Source organism: Equus caballus, chromosome 1, assembly GCF_041296265.1.
Source record: "Equus caballus isolate H_3958 breed thoroughbred chromosome 1, TB-T2T, whole genome shotgun sequence".
Taxonomy (NCBI): domain Eukaryota; kingdom Metazoa; phylum Chordata; class Mammalia; order Perissodactyla; family Equidae; genus Equus; species Equus caballus.
In genome coordinates this window covers 175,021,764-175,037,895 of record NC_091684.1, presented here as the reverse complement: position 1 = coordinate 175,037,895, position 16,132 = coordinate 175,021,764, and the positions used below count along the sequence as shown (strand labels likewise).

At 56.0% G+C, this 16,132-nt stretch overlaps 1 protein-coding gene across 6 annotated transcripts; it reads left to right on the top strand.

The window, feature by feature from the left end:
* The first annotated feature begins 522 nt into the window (after positions 1-522).
* ADCY4 (adenylate cyclase 4) lies at positions 523-15,518 on the top strand. Of its 6 annotated transcripts, none has more exons than XM_070273419.1 (27): positions 538-684; positions 766-838; positions 973-1,199; positions 2,438-2,635; positions 2,761-2,922; positions 3,543-3,692; positions 4,130-4,278; positions 4,356-4,467; positions 5,438-5,565; positions 5,719-5,877; positions 6,117-6,249; positions 6,452-6,625; positions 8,611-8,654; positions 8,790-8,850; positions 9,098-9,163; positions 9,508-9,605; positions 10,254-10,338; positions 10,448-10,585; positions 11,223-11,333; positions 11,599-11,783; positions 11,988-12,072; positions 12,532-12,690; positions 13,978-14,124; positions 14,428-14,535; positions 14,652-14,766; positions 15,096-15,220; positions 15,303-15,518. In XM_070273419.1, exons 3-27 carry the CDS (start codon positions 1,041-1,043, stop codon positions 15,453-15,455), a joined length of 3,204 nt encoding a protein of 1,067 aa, XP_070129520.1. In that variant the 5' UTR covers positions 538-684; positions 766-838; positions 973-1,040; the 3' UTR covers positions 15,456-15,518. The 6 variants fall into 6 exon arrangements, with proteins under 6 accessions (XP_023478861.1, XP_005603310.1, XP_070129529.1 ...); XM_070273410.1 differs by having other exon boundaries at positions 8,790-8,876; positions 9,094-9,163; XM_023623093.2 differs by lacking the exon at positions 766-838 and having other exon boundaries at positions 523-684.
* The last annotated feature ends 614 nt before the right edge of the window (positions 15,519-16,132 follow it).

Sequence of the window (16,132 nt, the reverse complement as noted above, 5' to 3'; positions counted from 1 at the left end):
AGGTTCCCGGAGGTCGTCCCCATACTCTCACCTCCCTCCATCACATACACTCACACGCCCATTGCTTCCAAAGTGGGAGTTTTTTGATTCTCAGCTGGTGTCCTGGAGCAGAAAGCTAAGGCTGTGCAAAGCTACACACAGATGTGCCCCCTCCCATGGAGCTGGAGACCGAGGAGCGTGGATAGTTCGGACGCAGCTATGGCAGCTGCCACTCAGGCCAGAGGGGAAGCGAATGATCGCCCTCCCTGCTCCTGACCTAGATCCTAGCCCCCATCTGGCCCAGCATCCTTCCCTACATTCTCGCCAGGCTTCACTCCATCCCTCCCTCAGTCTCCCCACATCCCAGCCCGTTCACCCCTATTTTGACACTTCCCACCCAGCCCGCCCCTCCCACTGGCATCTCTCCCATTGGTCCACATTCCCCTTCCTTGAGGGGACTGAAGGGGGAAGACAATGGGAATAGGAGATACTATCAGGGTGGGGGAGGAGGCCTGGGGAGTCGGGCACGGGAAGGGGCTGGCCAGTCATCGGGGAAGTGGGAGTGGGCCGCGGCGCCGGCTGGGAGGGAAGCGCCTGTCGCCCAGGGCTCTGAGCCACTAGTCTAGCAGCGAGTGTCACTCGACAACCAGCCCCCGGGAGCCCTCCCCGGGCCTCGTCCACTCAGCTGCGGCAGCATCGCGGGCAGTGAGTTGGAGAAAAGGGGGAACCCTGGGCTCCTTTGCTTCAACCCAAATCCTGGCCCCCTGGTGATGAGGCTTTTGCTAGGGCACCTCCGCAGTCTGGGTTTGAGAGGGAAGGAGAGAAGGACTGGGCAGTGGACAGAGCTGGGAGGCCGCAGGTAGTGCCTGGAAGGAGGTGGGACCCCTCCGCGAGGTTGGGCGCGCGGGGTGGAAGTGGCTTGGACCAGGTGAGAGGGGCACAGTTGGGTCGGCTGGCGCGGCAGGAGGTAACCCGGCCCCTGGCCCTCCCCAGCCCCAGGGTCCGCCGCCCGCCCCCACCCCCGGGCCGAGGCGGCGCGGGAGCTCAGGGCAGGGGACACCATGGCCCGCCTCTTCAGTCCCCGGCCGCAGCCCAGCGAAGACCTCTTCTACGAGACCTACTACAGCCTGAGCCAGCAGTACCCACTGCTGCTAATGCTGCTGGCCATCGTGCTCTGCGCGCTCCTGGCGCTGCTCGCGGTCGCCTGGGCCAGTGGCAGGGTGAGCGGGGCGTCTGGTTCGGGGTGTGTCCTCGAGGGTAGCGGGAGGGTCACTGCCTAGGGGGCATTTTCTGGGTTGGGACTTGTGGGGTCTTTTAACGTGCTTTCTTTGCTGGGACCCGAGAAAGAAGCGCTAAACCTTGGGTCGTCGCTGCAGTGACCCTGGACAAGTCACTCCACCTCTCTGGGCCCCAGTCTCTGGGTCTACACAGGGATGTGGCAGAGCCCTAAATTCTTCTAATTTCTCTCAGAGTATTGACAGACCTTAGGAGCTTCTGTGATGCGTTGCATTTACTAGAATTAATCCAACACCGGATTTTCCAATTTTCCAGGGGGGAAATTACACTGGGCCCCTGGGAATCCGTTTCCTGGTTTTCTTTCCCTCTTAGGGGATGGGGAGCAGTTGTACCCACAGACTCCCAGAAGGCACCCTCATCCCACTCTCATTTAGTCCCCAAAATAAACCCATTTCCAGTTTCTTTTGGGGAGAGAAAAGGAGTCTTCAATTCCATTTCTGGAAATACCCTGCTGCAAATTTTCTTTTCACTCTCCCAGAGGCAAGGTGGGAAAATCACTGTACGTGACCCATCCCGGCTGGTCCACCTCGAAATCCAGGAAGACGTGGGGACAAAGGGCGGGGACAGCAGCGGGACTTCTACGCCCTGAAGCGGGTGGCGGGAGCGCAGCCCTTGGCTTCGAGGGAGGATGGGGCGCCCCCTGCTGCTGGAGGACAGCTTTGCCAGGGGCCGGAAATCGAGCCTTGTGCCTGGCAAGGAATCTCCTCAGCGAATTGTCCAGATTTGGGTACAATCATTGCTAAGAGCTTCTGTGAGATAGGATTTTTCACCTGCTTAGGGATCCCAGGCTGGTGCTATGATTCCTCCGTAACAGATGAGAAAACAGGCTCAGAAAAGTCATAGATTCACAAATGGCCCATTTCGAGTGGGAGCCCGGTCTTCTAGGTAGATGGTCCAAGATTTGGGCGCCGCTGGAGCGTGCAGGTGATATCTTCGGTTGAACCATACTAGACTGCTGGCTATGTAGATTAAAAACAGGTGATCCGCGATTTCGTATGGTTCTACCTAATACGAATGGCAAGCCAAGGGGCTCCACCTCCTTTTCATAGTTGAGTTTGAGATGCTTTTCAGCACTGGGCGGTGGGGCTGCCCGTTCTTCCTCCTCTGGTCGAGTCCCCAGACTCCACAGTCCAATCGGACCTCACGCGCCCCGTCCTCACAGGAGCTGGCCTCTGACACGGGCTTCCTGACCACTGTGCTGTGCGCGTTGGGCGGCTTCTCGTTGCTGCTGGGCTTGGCTTCCCGCGAGCACCGACTGCAGCGCTGGACGCGTCCCCTGTCCGGCCTCGTGTGGGCAGCGCTGCTTGCGCTAGGCTACAGCTTCCTGTTCACCGGGGGCGTGGTGAGCGCCTGGGACCAGGTGAGAGGGGCAGCAGGAGGAGAGAGGGGGAGGGGGAAGCTCGGGCCTCGAACTCGCACACAGGCCACAAGAAGTGAGCTGCCCAGCAGCCTAAGACTGCAGCTTCCTATGCCCCTTTCCCCCAGGTATCCTTTTTCCTCTTTGTCATCTTCACGGTCTATGCCATGCTGCCCTTGGGCATGCGGGACGCCACCGCCGCGGGCCTCGCCTCCTCACTCTCACATCTGCTGGTTCTTGGGCTGTATCTTGGGCCTCAACCCGACTCTAGGCCCGCGCTGCTGCCTCAGGTGAGCGCTCACACAGCCCAGGCTGCAACCCCGGGCCGGCTCCCCTGTGCGCTACTTGGTTCGTCTGCGCGTTCAGCCACCGTTTGCTAAGCCGTGCCTCCATGACACGGCGCAATGCTGGGCGCAGGATACAAACATAGATAGGCCTCGTCCGTGCCCTCTTGGAGCTGGGACACCAGTGCAGCACGATGCCTGCAGACACCAGAAGAGGACTCTGAGCCCACGGGTTAGGGAGTTCCCCAGGGTACCAGGGGGGTGGGGACAGATATGGATGATGGAACTTTCACAGAGAATGTAAAAATTGGAGCCCGAGTAGTTTTGTGCTTCGGTGAGGGTAGGGGATGGGGATGGTGGAGTGGTATTCCAGGTAGAGGAAACGTATGTGCAAAGGTTTCTAGACCTGTTGGTGCAGCAACCAAGAGTCTTCTGGAGCAGGGGGAATGGGGGAGGAGAAGCGCCCCCTACGGATCCCACAGTGTGGCACCGATTGCCTCGACATAATTCGGTCTGTAACTGTAGAGTCCTCCTCAGCCATCTTGGAGACCAACTCCAGCTACACACATAGCCACCCCTACCCCTGCCCGGATCCAGCGCCTTCTGAAGCTGACCCTCACCCACAGCTGGCAGCAAACGCGGTATTGTTCCTGTGCGGGAACGTGGCTGGAGCCTACCACAAGGCGCTGATGGAGCGCGCCCTGCGCGCCACGTTCCGGGAGGCGCTGAGTTCCCTGCACTCGCGCCGGCGGCTGGACACCGAGAAGAAGCACCAGGTCCTCGGAGCCTGGGCGGCCGGGCGGGCCCAGGGCTGGGAGAGAGGAGTTGTTTAGCTCACACAACCGGGCTCCTTCACAAGCTGAATGACTTTGAGAGGATCACTTCCATTTCCTCTTTTGTAAAATCTGGCTAGTGCCCACCATGGAAGGTTGTTCTGAGGCTCAAACTGAAGCTTGTGAAAGCACCTTAGTATGCTAGGATGCTAAACGAAGGACTCTAATTCCTGCGCTGGTGCTGGGAATTCAGTCCCTAAAGATGATCAGAGCAGGATAGGGTGCTGGAGCCTGGCTGTACATGGTGGGGAGGACCTGGGGAGCGCCCTGGGGAACACTTAGGGGGACTGGGGAAGTGTGTGGGCTCCTGGGGGTTTTGGCAGCTGAGGCGTCTGGCTTAAGGATACAGGGGGGTTGGTACTCATAGTGACCTCCCCCAGGAACACCTTCTCTTGTCCATCCTTCCTGCCTACTTGGCCCAAGAGATGAAGGCAGAGATCATGGCACGGCTGCAGGCTGGACAGGGGTCACGGCCAGAGAGCACCAACAACTTCCATAGCCTCTATGTCAAGAGGCACCAGGGAGTCAGGTATGAGGAAGGATGGCTGGAGGGGAGGGGCCGTGGGCTGTGGCCCCGGCCCCACTGATGCAGTCTGCCCTGCCCAGCGTGCTGTATGCTGACATCGTGGGCTTCACGAGGCTGGCCAGTGAGTGCTCCCCTAAAGAGTTGGTGCTCATGCTCAACGAGCTCTTTGGCAAGTTCGACCAGATCGCCAAGGTCAGAGGGGGCCTCCCTCCCCACCCAGGGACTTTTAAATGCCCCACCGTGGAAAGCCCCTTCCAGAGGAAACTCCTGCCTCCTAGGATCCCAGTCCCACTTCCCAGCCATATGGGCTCCCAGATATTGCAATGGGAGTAGGAAACCCTCTCAAACATCCCAAGTCATGGGGCTGCTCACCACACACCACAAACCTGGAGAGAGCTCTTAAGGTCTCCACAGATGCCCCAACCACCATACCTCCAAATATGCTCAGAGCCCCAGCATAGGTGTCTCTGGACACTACAACCAAATCTAGATTTTTAGATGCTCTAACCTTAGGAGGCCCTTCCAAGGGAATTCTCTGCCCTATGCAACCTCAGCCCAGCCACCTGCTCAGACCCCAGGGAGGTCCCCAAGCAACCTCATCTTGAGTCTCTCTCAAAAAGCTTCAATCCTGGGGCCAGCCTGGTGGCGCAGCGGTTAAGTTCGCAAGTTCTGCTCAGGCAGCCTGGGATTTGCTGGTTCGGATCCCTGGTGCAGACCTACGCACCACTTGTCAAGCCATGCTGTGGCAGGCGTCCCACATGTAAAGTAGAGGAGGATGGGCACGGATGTTAGCTCAGGGCCAGCCTTCCTGAGGAAAAAGTGGAGGATTGGCGGCAGATGTTAGCTCAGGGCTAATCTTCCTAAAAAATCTTCAAGCCTAAGGCAACTTTCATATCCTCAAATTTGGATACACCCTACACATGCCAAAGTTGGGGAGAGCCACCGATATCCCAACCCTTGGGAAATCCTTCTGAGAAAGTCTCCTGCAGGGGGGACCTCAGCCAGCCCCATACCAAGTTAGGGGAATCTCTAGACCCCAGACCGCCCCAACCTCAGAAGTTCTTCAGGAATACCACATTTGCTCCCACTTTTCCCAGCTCCCTCCTGCCTCCTCTGGCCTCTAACCAGGTGCCCCCTCCCCCCTGCACACACACACTCCCAGGAGCATGAATGCATGCGGATCAAGATCCTGGGAGACTGTTACTACTGTGTCTCCGGGCTGCCACTCTCGCTGCCAGACCACGCCATCAACTGCGTGCGCATGGGGCTGGACATGTGCCGGGCCATCAGGTGAGCTCAGCTGGGTGGGCAGGTGGAGTACCGAGGGTTGAATGTGCGAGAGGAGCAGGCAAGGTGGTGGAAGTCCTCCTGGAGAGCGGGAGGGGTGTGGCATGGGCTGGGCTGAGGGCAGCACTCAGATTGTCCCCCATACACCCTGCTCAGGAAACTTCGGGCAGCCACTGGTGTGGACATCAACATGCGTGTGGGTGTGCACTCAGGCAGCGTGCTCTGCGGAGTCATCGGGCTGCAGAAGTGGCAGTACGATGTCTGGTCGCATGACGTCACACTGGCCAACCACATGGAGGCCGGTGGCGTGCCAGGGTGAGACCTGGGGCTGCAAAAGACTACAGCAAGAGGCCAACCAGGCTTCCCACATGCTACCTCCCATTTCATAGTTCCCTAAAATGAGCACAAGCCCATTTGGGGCTTAGGGAGACCATGCAGCGTAGGGAGGGGAGCTGGGAGACACCTCCTATAGTTGACCCTTGGGAATGATCCTTGAAAGAAATGAGAGGTCTGGGGGCCCCTCCCTCCTAACTCCCACTGCACCCTCCTTCCAGGCGCGTACATATCACAGGGGCTACCCTGGCCCTGCTGGCAGGGGCTTATGCTGTGGAGGATGCAGCCATGGAACACCGAGACCCGTACCTTCGGGAGCTAGGGGAGCCTACCTACCTGGTCATCGATCCCCGGGTAAAAGCCCAGCCTGAACCCCATGGGCTGGTCAGCCCTACTCACCCACAGCCAACAGGCCTGATCTTGTCTATACCTAAGATTGAGTTCCTGCGTCCTAGTGTGTGTGTCAAGGGGAAGGGGAAACAAGCCTTTAAGGGGTGTGGGGAGAATGGGGAAGGAAGGGTCTGTGATCTTGACTCTCAGCCCTCATACATCCCAGGCTGAGGAAGAGGATGAGAAGGGCACTGCAGGAGGGTTGCTGTCCTCTCTTGAGGGCCCCAAGATGCGTCCATCACTGCTGATGACCCGCTACCTGGAGTCCTGGGGTGCAGCCAAGCCTTTTGCCCACCTGAGCCACGTAGAGAGCCCAGTGTCCACCTCCACTCCTCTCCCGGTATGTGCACCTCCATCACGAGCCCCAGAACTTACATAAACCCACTCCCATTGCCCACTCCCAGCCACCCAGCCCCCACCACCAGGGAGTCACTTGGTGACATCCCCAGGTCCTGAACTGTCAAGTTGCCCTGGTCACTGGTTCAGCCCTTCTTTGCCCTTCTTTCCAGAGAAAGGGCAAAGATGACTGATGGAGGAGCCTGAATCTTCCTCACTGGCTGGTTTTTGGAGTTAGTACTTGATGATGAGCGGCCAGAACCCCCTCATGCAAGGAGCAGGCCGTGGCTCTAAAGGCTAGCCCCGGGACTGGTTCCTCAGCCTCTTCTCTCTTTTACCTGATCTTCCCAAACCTGTTTGGCATTTCCGGCCACCTTTCTGCAGATCGCCCCAGAACCTTCTGTACTGGGTAGATCTGAGTGGATTTATGGAATGACTCCAGAGTATCTTTTCTGTGTTCCCTCCCCCTTCCTCTTCCATCCAGCGGGGAAGCAGGCCAGAGGTCAGTGAACCTTGGGAACGGGGGGACACTGGCATCAGTGGTTCAGAGGAGTACTTAATTTTAAGTGTCAACATGGAGGAGGGGAGAGGTCAGAAGAGTTAAGCCAGCTGGAGGGAGAGGAAGGAAGAATTCAAGACCCAGCTGACTGTTGTAGCATGAGGCCTTCAGGGTGGGGTGGAGGAGAAGGTGCAGTTCGCTGGGAGCCCAGGGACTGTGGACAACGTTGGGTGCAATCCCCATGGTGGGAATGCCCCCCAGAACCCATGCCAAACCTCCACCCCCACCACCGGTGTGCAGGCTAAGAAGTGTCAGGGTGGAGGAGTAGGAGCCCTTTGTTCTAGGGTATCTCCTGAGGCAGGACCTCACCAGCCCCGAAATTCACTTCTCAGCCTCTGAAGTCCCAGGTTCTCGGTCAAATGCTGGAAATCCTGAGAATCACAACTGGCTTACCCTCAAACAGCAGGAACTTTGGGGTGATGGGGCAGGGTTAGTGGTGGTATATACCACTCATCCATTCATTCCTTCCACCATTTTTGAGTAACCCTATGTGGCGGGCACTAGGCTAGTTCTTGAGAAGACAGAAATGAATAAGATGTTTTCCCTGCCTTCAAATAACTTACAGGCATGTGGGAAGGTACAGGTAGGTAGTTTGGAAAGTTAGGTCCAGGCATACATACATAGATGGGCTCTTACCTGGAACGTACCGCTCAGTCTCTGTCTCTGTCTCTCCTCTCACATACACAAGGCTTTGGTTGGGGGCGATGATGTGGCCCCTTGTGACCTTGCTTCCTCACATGAGCCAAGATGAGCGGGGAAGAACGGTCGCCATACTTCTTGCCCTGGGTGGTGGCTACGGGGCTTCACCCTCCTCCTTGGCGCTGTCCTCACCCGCTTTACTTCCTGTCATTTTCATATCTCTGCACACACCGTGCACTCCTTTTCATGCAGAAGAAAATGACTATAGCCAGGTTTGTGTCTCTTCTTCTCTTTCTTCTCCATTTTTTTGTTTTCCACCCCAAATGCTTCCCAACTCAGCCTGACCATCACAGAAGGTCAGAGAGGAGTCGCAATGTTCTGCATTGTCACTTCAGTTTACACTCACAAGGATTTTTTGGCACCCCCGGGTGGTGATGGGCAAGTTGCTGCCTTTGGAATTGGTGCAGCCCTTAGGGAAGATGAGATACAAAAAGTCAGTAGCCACCGAAGCCTATAGATGATGCAAGGTTGGCTCGTAAGTGATAGCAACTGTGAGGAAATCAGAGTATAAAGACCCTGGGAGTCTAAAGAGTCAGGAGGAATCTTTAAAGAGTAAATGTGGTTTGAACCTTCCCTTGAGGGCAGGTGGGATTTGACAGAGAGAAAGAAAGAGAGAAGTCATTAGAGGCGGGGGAAACAGCCAAGGAGGCGTGCATTTGGGGGATGCCTCACTGCAAAGTGGCTCCAAGGACGCTCCCCATCTCCCCATCCCCTCTGTGTTCTCCCAACAGGAGAAGGCCCTGGCTTCCTTCAGCCCCCAGTGGAGCCTGGACCGGTGAGGAGGCCCAAGTGACTTTGACAGTGGAGCTGTCTGGGTGGTCTACCTCCAACCTTCCTAGGGGGCTGCTCCTGCTTTGCCCAGATGCTTTTGAGGGTCTCCGTGGTGACAGGCTGGACTCTCACTGTGCAGGAGCCGTACCCCCCGGGGACTAGATGAGGAATTGGACACCGGGGATGCCAAGTTCTTCCAGGTCATTGAACAGCTCAACTCTCAGAAGTACGGAGATGAGAAGAGGGCTGGGGGGGCTGAGGCCCCGGGGTCATGTGGTAGAGAAGGGATGGCGCTCCCCTGATGACCTGGAGGAAAAGAGGGGCTTCTCAGCCCTAGCCCAGGGAAAGACTCGCCTGACCATGCCCTCCTACCCTCTCTGGCCCTGCCCTGCCCTTTCCTCTCTGGGGCTTGTTGCCCACCCCGCCCCCCCACCTCTCACCAGACAGTGGAAGCAGTCGAAGGACTTCAACCCACTGACACTGTACTTCCGAGAGAAGGAGATGGAGAAAGAGGTGGGCTGGGAGGAGGTGGTGACACCAGAGGATTTCCCAATCTTAGTTCCTCAGCCCTGGGGAGGGAGCAGGCTCTGTGGTCCCACCTCCCCATCTCAGGTCTGCTCAGTTTGTGATCCCCGGGGTGAGGGTTTGTGCCTCTCTCCCAAAGGAAAGTCACCCTGTAGATTGAATTACTGGGTGGTGATGGATGGGAGGAGGGCAGCACTGGTAGGGGCTACCTGGGATGGAACTGGAGGGTGGCTCAGTGAGTCTAGGGGACCAACTCCTGGCCTGGGATTAACACCTTCAAGGTGATGGGCAGCACTGGTGCCCCTGTCTCCCCCCGAACCCCTCCCTTCCAGTATCGACTCTCTGCACTCCCCGCCTTCAAATACTACACAGCCTGCACCTTCCTGGTTTTTCTCTCCATCTTCATCGTCCAGATGCTGGTGACAAACAGGTGAGAGAGCTGATTCTCAAAAACGGACCCCCTGGCTCTTCCTGATCCCCCACCTACGTTGTCTTCCTTTGCCCACTTTCCCCTGGCTTCAGACCCGCAGAGGAAATACGTGTTCTGGGAACCGGTGATAATCACCGCCCTCGTCTTATCATTGTACATCCTGTGTGCTTTCCACATAACCAGAGCATTTTCACATGCCTGTCTCTCGATTCTAACAATATCCTTATGAAGGAGGTGTGTTCCCATCGAGAAGCCTAAATCTCACAGCAAATAGCTTAGAAAGTAGGTCCTCACTCTTAGCCCCCTGCCGGAAGAGGGGAGGACTTGTTCCAAACTCGCCCAGGTGAAAGAGCTTTGGCTTGAAGGCCCAGAGACCAGTCTGATGCAGCTTCAGCCACTCTCGTGAGCCCCCTGCCCCCTTCCAATATTGTCCCTACTTTATTAGTTCCTGTCCCGCCCCAACACTGCCCTAGACCCCTCAGCTTTCCCAGATCAGCAGCATGTAATATTTTTTATCAGCACAGACCCCATTGGCAAAATCAACCCAGGACCGCTTCTCCCCATCTCCCAACCAGATGATGCGGCACCCTCCCAGCACACAGGGAGGCTATTCTGGCTCTTCAAGGCCTCACTTTTGTTTCCCTTTAGGCCCCCAGCTCTGGCCATCACCTATAGTATCACCTTCCTCCTCTTCCTCCTCCTCCTCTTCATCTGTTTCTCAGAGCACCTGACGGTGAGATGGGCTAGGGGGGCGGAAGTAGCAATCTGAGGCCCCTAACCATGACCTGGCCTGAAGTAGGTGCCCTGGCCCCATGGCTAAGACTCCCATGCTCTTTCCACAGAGGTGTGTCTTGAAAGGCCCCAAGGTGCTACACTGGCTGCCTGCACTGTCTGGCCTGGTGTCCACACGGCCCGGACTGCGAGTCGCCCTGGGCACCGCCACCATCCTTCTCGTCTTCGCCATGGCCATTACCAGCCTGGTGAGGGCATAGGGGACCCTAAGCACCCCCATCAGGGTATGCTGAAACTGCCAGAGGCTGAAAGGGAACCCCTGGATGTGGGGAGCATCTGAACTAAGGCTAGAGGATGCTGGAAATGTTGGCCAAGTATAAAAGAAAAAATGGCAGTCACCCACATCTACTACTTGGGCATAATCATTGCTAATAATGCTTTGGTGGACATCCTTCCTGTCTTTTTTCTATGTAGGCACATATTTACTACTTAGCTGACTCACTATGACTTTATAGCTGAGTTTGGCTGATTTTTGAACTCGGAATCATTCCTGGAATTCTTTCCCTTTACACCCTAGGAATCTCCCCCCCGCCCCCCGCCAAGTTACAGAGAGGAAGCTGGGGCCCAGAGTGGTTAAATGGCTGACAAGAGATCACACAGTGAATCCATGGCAGACTAGAGCTCATGACACCCACTCCCCCAATCCCTGCCCCCCCAAGCAAGGACCCCAGTGCTGAGGCTCCCTCACCAACCAGAAATAGCAGAATCCATCCCTTTGGAGCAGTCTGTCCCTGACTCATCCCTGGGCCACCTGAAACCCAGCACAAGCCACCCTTGTGCCCAAGGAGCTGCCTGCACCCCTCAGCTCCTCATCTCCTTCTGCAGTTCTTCTTACCGCCAGCATCGAAGTGCCCTTTCCAGGCTCCCAATGTGTCCTCCATGGCTTTGAACCTCTCCTGGGAGCTCCCTGGGTCCCTGCCTCTCATCAGCATCCCAGTGAGTGTTCCTCACAGCCGTGAATCTCCTTCTCCAGAACCTTCCTTGGCCCCTCTCCCCCCTCCTTAGTTGAAGAACACGCAATCCTGTGGATTGGGACAGACATAAGCACACTTGGTGTGTGTTTGTGTGCATGACACCTCCTGCCCCTCATATAGGACCTGGGCCCTGGGAGGGGCAGGACAGGAGCCCCCAGGGTGTTCCCCTGCCCCTCCCTGGAGGTGGGACATGCCCCACCTCCTGATCCCCCTGCCTGGCCCCACAGTACTCCATGCACTGCTGCGTGCTGGGTTTCCTCTCCTGCTCCCTCTTTCTGCACATGAGCTTCGAACTGAAGCTGCTGCTGCTCCTGCTGTGGCTGACGGCCTCCTGCTCCCTCTTCTTGCACTCCCACGCCTGGCTGTCTGACTGCCTCATCGCCCGCCTCTATCTGGGCCCCGCGGATTCCAGGTGCGCACGAGCGCTGGACAGAGGTGCCCAGGCCGTCTGGGACGGGGGTGAGATGGGTCAGAGCAGAGCTGTCCTCACCTCACTGCCCTGAACCACCCACAGGGCAAAGGGGGAGGGAGGCTGAGGGCTCCGTGGGCCTGAGAGCAGGGAGGAGGCCATCGGGAAGGGGCAGGGCAAGAGACAATTCTGACCCATCCTCTTCAGGCCAGGGGTGCTGAAGGAGCCCAAAATGATGGGCGCTATCTCCTTCTTCATCTTCTTCTTTACCCTCCTTGTCCTGGCTCGGCAGGTAAGTCACCCAGCTCAGCCCTCCAGAGCCTCCCTCTGAAGGGTGAGGCGGGGGTCCCCATATCTGTGACTTGGTCTCTCTCACCTTTTCCCTGAATCTTACATCTCTGGGTTGAGCCCAAGTGGTGTGCCCATTGGAAGCTTTTAAGTGAAGCTTCCTGCTCCCTTTCTTTCTCCTTTACTCCTCAAGGAGAATACCCTCAAATTCTCCCCTCCCCTCCTCCCTCCAACCCCTGATGTAGGAAAACCACGCTTGAGGAAAAATCTGCTGCCAATTCTATGCACCCGAGTTTGACCCTGGTTTCGAGGTGCTCTCTCCAGGGATAATGGCACCTTAAGCCTTATCTCTAGTCTAGGGGGTGGTGTGGTTTGAGGCGTCATGGAGTCGGGAGTGAACACGCAGGAGCTGGGGTTTCCCCTGCACTGTGTCTCCCCATGGCCCCCTGCTGACCCTCCCCAGAATGAATATTACTGCCGCCTGGACTTCCTGTGGAAGAAGAAGCTGAGGCAGGAGCGGGAGGAGACAGAGACAATGGAGAACCTGACCCGGCTGCTCTTGGAGAATGTGCTCCCTGCGCACGTGGCCCCCCAGTTCATTGGCCAGAACCGGCGCAACGAGGTGACTCCTCACCCTTGACTCCTGAGCCGCAGACGCCATAGGGGCCAATTTCAGATAAAAGTCTTGGCTTTTGGCCCGTCCTCTCTGGGTTCCCCCACAGCAGGTTAGGTGGCTGCCCAAGCCCTTGTCCCTGTCAGGTGCCTCCATTTTCACAAGATCTCAGGCCCTGTCTTTGACGAGCACCGAATCTCTATGTTCCAAGTTCCCACTTGGAAGGAGTGTCCTCTCCCATTCATGGTCACTCCATGCCTTTCAGAAGCTTTGTGGAGTGTTGATGGGCGTGTGTGGAGAACGCAGTCCACCCATCTCTCTAGACCAGCACTGTCTGGTCTGGTAGTCATTAGCCACATGTGACCATTTACATTTACATGTAATTTAATTAAAATAGAAAATTCAGTTCCTCAGTCACCCTGGCCACATTTCAAGTATTCAAGAGCTGCTCATGGCTAGTGGCCACCATATAGGACAACACATATATAGAACATTTTCATCAGCACAGAAACTTCTACTGGATGTTGTTGCTCTAGACCCTCAAATATCTTGCCATAGTCAGACCGTCAGAAGGTCACTCACATATTTGTACCATCTTGTTTGTACCACCAGCACCTCGCTCTCTCTGCTATGGCTGTGTTCTTGGCCTATATTGAGGGGTATTAAAGAAATAGCTCAGGGGCTATTTCACAGCCTCGTGCCCCCACCGACCTGCTCTCTTCTCTCAAGATCAGGAGTAGCTCCACTTCTCCTGATTTCTTCTCTTATAGACCTGGAAATCCTGTAACTGATCCTGTTTCTGTCTTCACACTGGCTACTGGAAAGCTCAGAGCCAGAATCTAGGACTAATTAGGACTTCATGGTGCCTGTTTTGTGAACCAGCCTCAGATCTGACTCCCTCTCCACCATCTTTCCCTACTTGTCCCTCTGCTCGTTTCCCCTGTTATTTTCACTTTCAAATTGTAACTGTCTGTAAGCTGACAACTGACAACACCTCCCAGTAATTAGATAGGATATAAAGACAATGCCCATTGATGTGATCCCACTTCTAGAAGAGACTCCCTTCACGTTGCTGTGAGGTAATCCTGACCCCAAACCCCTGTCTCTCCTCGAATCACAATGAGACCCAATCTTTGACTCCCATGTCACATCCCTGGGATAACCTGGCCTTGTCCCCCCTCCTTCCAAATCCTTCTTAAACAGAGAGGGAGGAGTGTGGACACAGGGAGGAGGGCCCTTGCAGACCCAGAGAGGAAGAACACGGCATCCCCCTCACCCAGCCTCCCGCCCTCTTAGGATCTCTACCACCAGTCGTACGAGTGTGTTTGTGTCCTCTTCGCCTCCGTCCCAGACTTCAAGGAGTTTTACTCTGAATCCAATATCAACCACGAGGGCCTAGAGTGTCTGCGGCTGCTCAATGAGATAATTGCTGATTTTGATGAGGTGAAAACTCCAAGGGTCCTCGAGGCCCTATGTCATGGATTCTAGAATTTCCTACCAGTCCCTCCTTCCACTTTGCTCTCCCAACCATGAGGCCCATCCTCCCCTCCCCAGCCCTCCTGCTCCTCCTCTGATCCCCCAGCTCTGTCCTCTCCACCAACTCTGCCCACTACCCACTCTCCCTCCTGCCCCCATCCCTAACCCGACAACCTGGTCCTTTAGCCTCCAAAGGCCTGGGGCTGGGTTTCTGGGAGAGAGGAGGGAGCGAGCAAGAGAGGCTGAGGACACAGCCTCCTCTCTATACAGCTGCTCTCCAAGCCCAAATTCAGTGGCGTGGAGAAGATCAAAACCATTGGCAGCACCTACATGGCAGCTACAGGCTTAAATGCCACCTCTGGACAGGACGCACAGCAGGTACCGCATCCCTTCCTTACCTACCAACCCTTGTCTGGACTCTCATTGGTGGGCTCATAGTGGGACTTATTCCTTTGCCCTCCTTGACCCATTCTGGTGGGCTGGCCCATTGCTAGGATGCTGAGCGAAGTTGCAGCCACCTTGGCACCATGGTGGAATTCACGGTGGCCCTCGGGTCTAAGCTAGATGTCATCAACAAGCACTCATTCAACAACTTCCGCTTGCGTGTGGGTGAGGCCCCTCCCTTGCTGGAGCAGTCTGAGACTTCCTCCTCGCCTCCCCAAGCTCTTCCTCCCCCAAGTCCTTTGTTAGGTGCTCCCCAGCTCATCCCTGGACCCCCCTCCAGACTCACCCCTGGGATGGAGCATGAAGCTACTGGGCCAGGAGCTCTGAGGCTCACCCAGTCCTGTCCCCAAGCCCCACTCCTCCAACCCCACACTCCTTTCCTCTAAGGACCCCAGGCCCTTCACCCTAGTTCCTTGAGCTTCCTCGCTTCCTCTTCCACTCTCCCTCCTCAAATCCCTCCCACCAAAGTCCCTCTTTACCACACCTCTTGTCAGGATTGAACCACGGACCAGTAGTGGCTGGAGTGATTGGGGCCCAGAAGCCACAATACGACATCTGGGGCAACACGGTGAACGTGGCCAGCCGCATGGAGAGTACAGGAGTCCTGGGCAAGATCCAAGTGAGGGAGCCACACTGGAGGCAGGTGGCAAGGGGACAGGATGGGGCCACCCCCACAGCCCCTCACTCCCCTCCATTTGCAGGTGACTGAAGAGACAGCTCGGGCCCTGCAGTCTTTAGGCTACACCTGCTACAGCCGGGGTGTCATCAAGGTCAAAGGCAAAGGGCAGCTCTGCACCTACTTCCTGAACACAGATTTGACACGAACTGGACCTCCCTCTGCCGCCCTGGGCTGAGACCCGCCGCCCCCTCCCCTCCACCTCTAGGATCCTCAATAAAGAGACTCTGTTACATCTGGAGCCAGTTGATGTCAGAGCTGCTGGTATATCTAGGGATCCTTCTCCTCCTTGCCTCTCAGCAGGACACCTTCTTCCAAGGCAAATTGAGTGCTAGCATGTGTGCAAGTGGGAGCATGAGTGTGTTAGAAAGGAGTTATTCTTTTACATAAGCTCAGGAAGAGGACTGCCTCAGCCTGCCTGAGGCATAAAGCATATGCCTTGGAAGCATAAAGAATTTTAGTCATGTGACTCAAAACATGGATTTGTCGGGGCTGGCCCAGTGGCACAGCAGTTAAGTTCACACGTTATGCTTCAGTGGCCTGAGGTTCACCAGTTCAGATCTCGGGTGTGGACCTACATGCCACTTGTGAAGCCATGCTGTAGCAGTGTCCCACATATAAAATAGAGGAAGATGGGCATGGATGTTAGCTCAGGGCCAGTCTTCCCCAGCAAAAACAGAAGGATTGGCGGCATATGATAGCTCAGGGCTAATCTTCCTCAAAAAAAAAAAAAACCAAAAACATGGATTTGTCCTTTCCTGCTCCCCGCCCACAAATATTAGAAGGAATCTCCAGGAAAATGTCATTTGAACTTTATTCATTCAACAAACACTAAACAAGCACCACTATGTGCTT

Excerpts from the sequence above, each read along its gene's own strand:
- ADCY4 (XM_005603253.4), top strand. The coding sequence starts at position 1,041 with ATGGCCCGCCTCTTCAGTCCCCGGCCGCAGCCCAGCGAAGACCTCTTC. Across the intron at positions 6,626-8,610 it reads CCACCTCCACTCCTCTCCCG|GAGAAGGCCCTGGCTTCCTT; the intron begins GTATGTGCACCT and ends TTCTCCCAACAG. Across the intron at positions 10,339-10,447 it reads GTTTCTCAGAGCACCTGACG|AGGTGTGTCTTGAAAGGCCC; the intron begins GTGAGATGGGCT and ends CTCTTTCCACAG.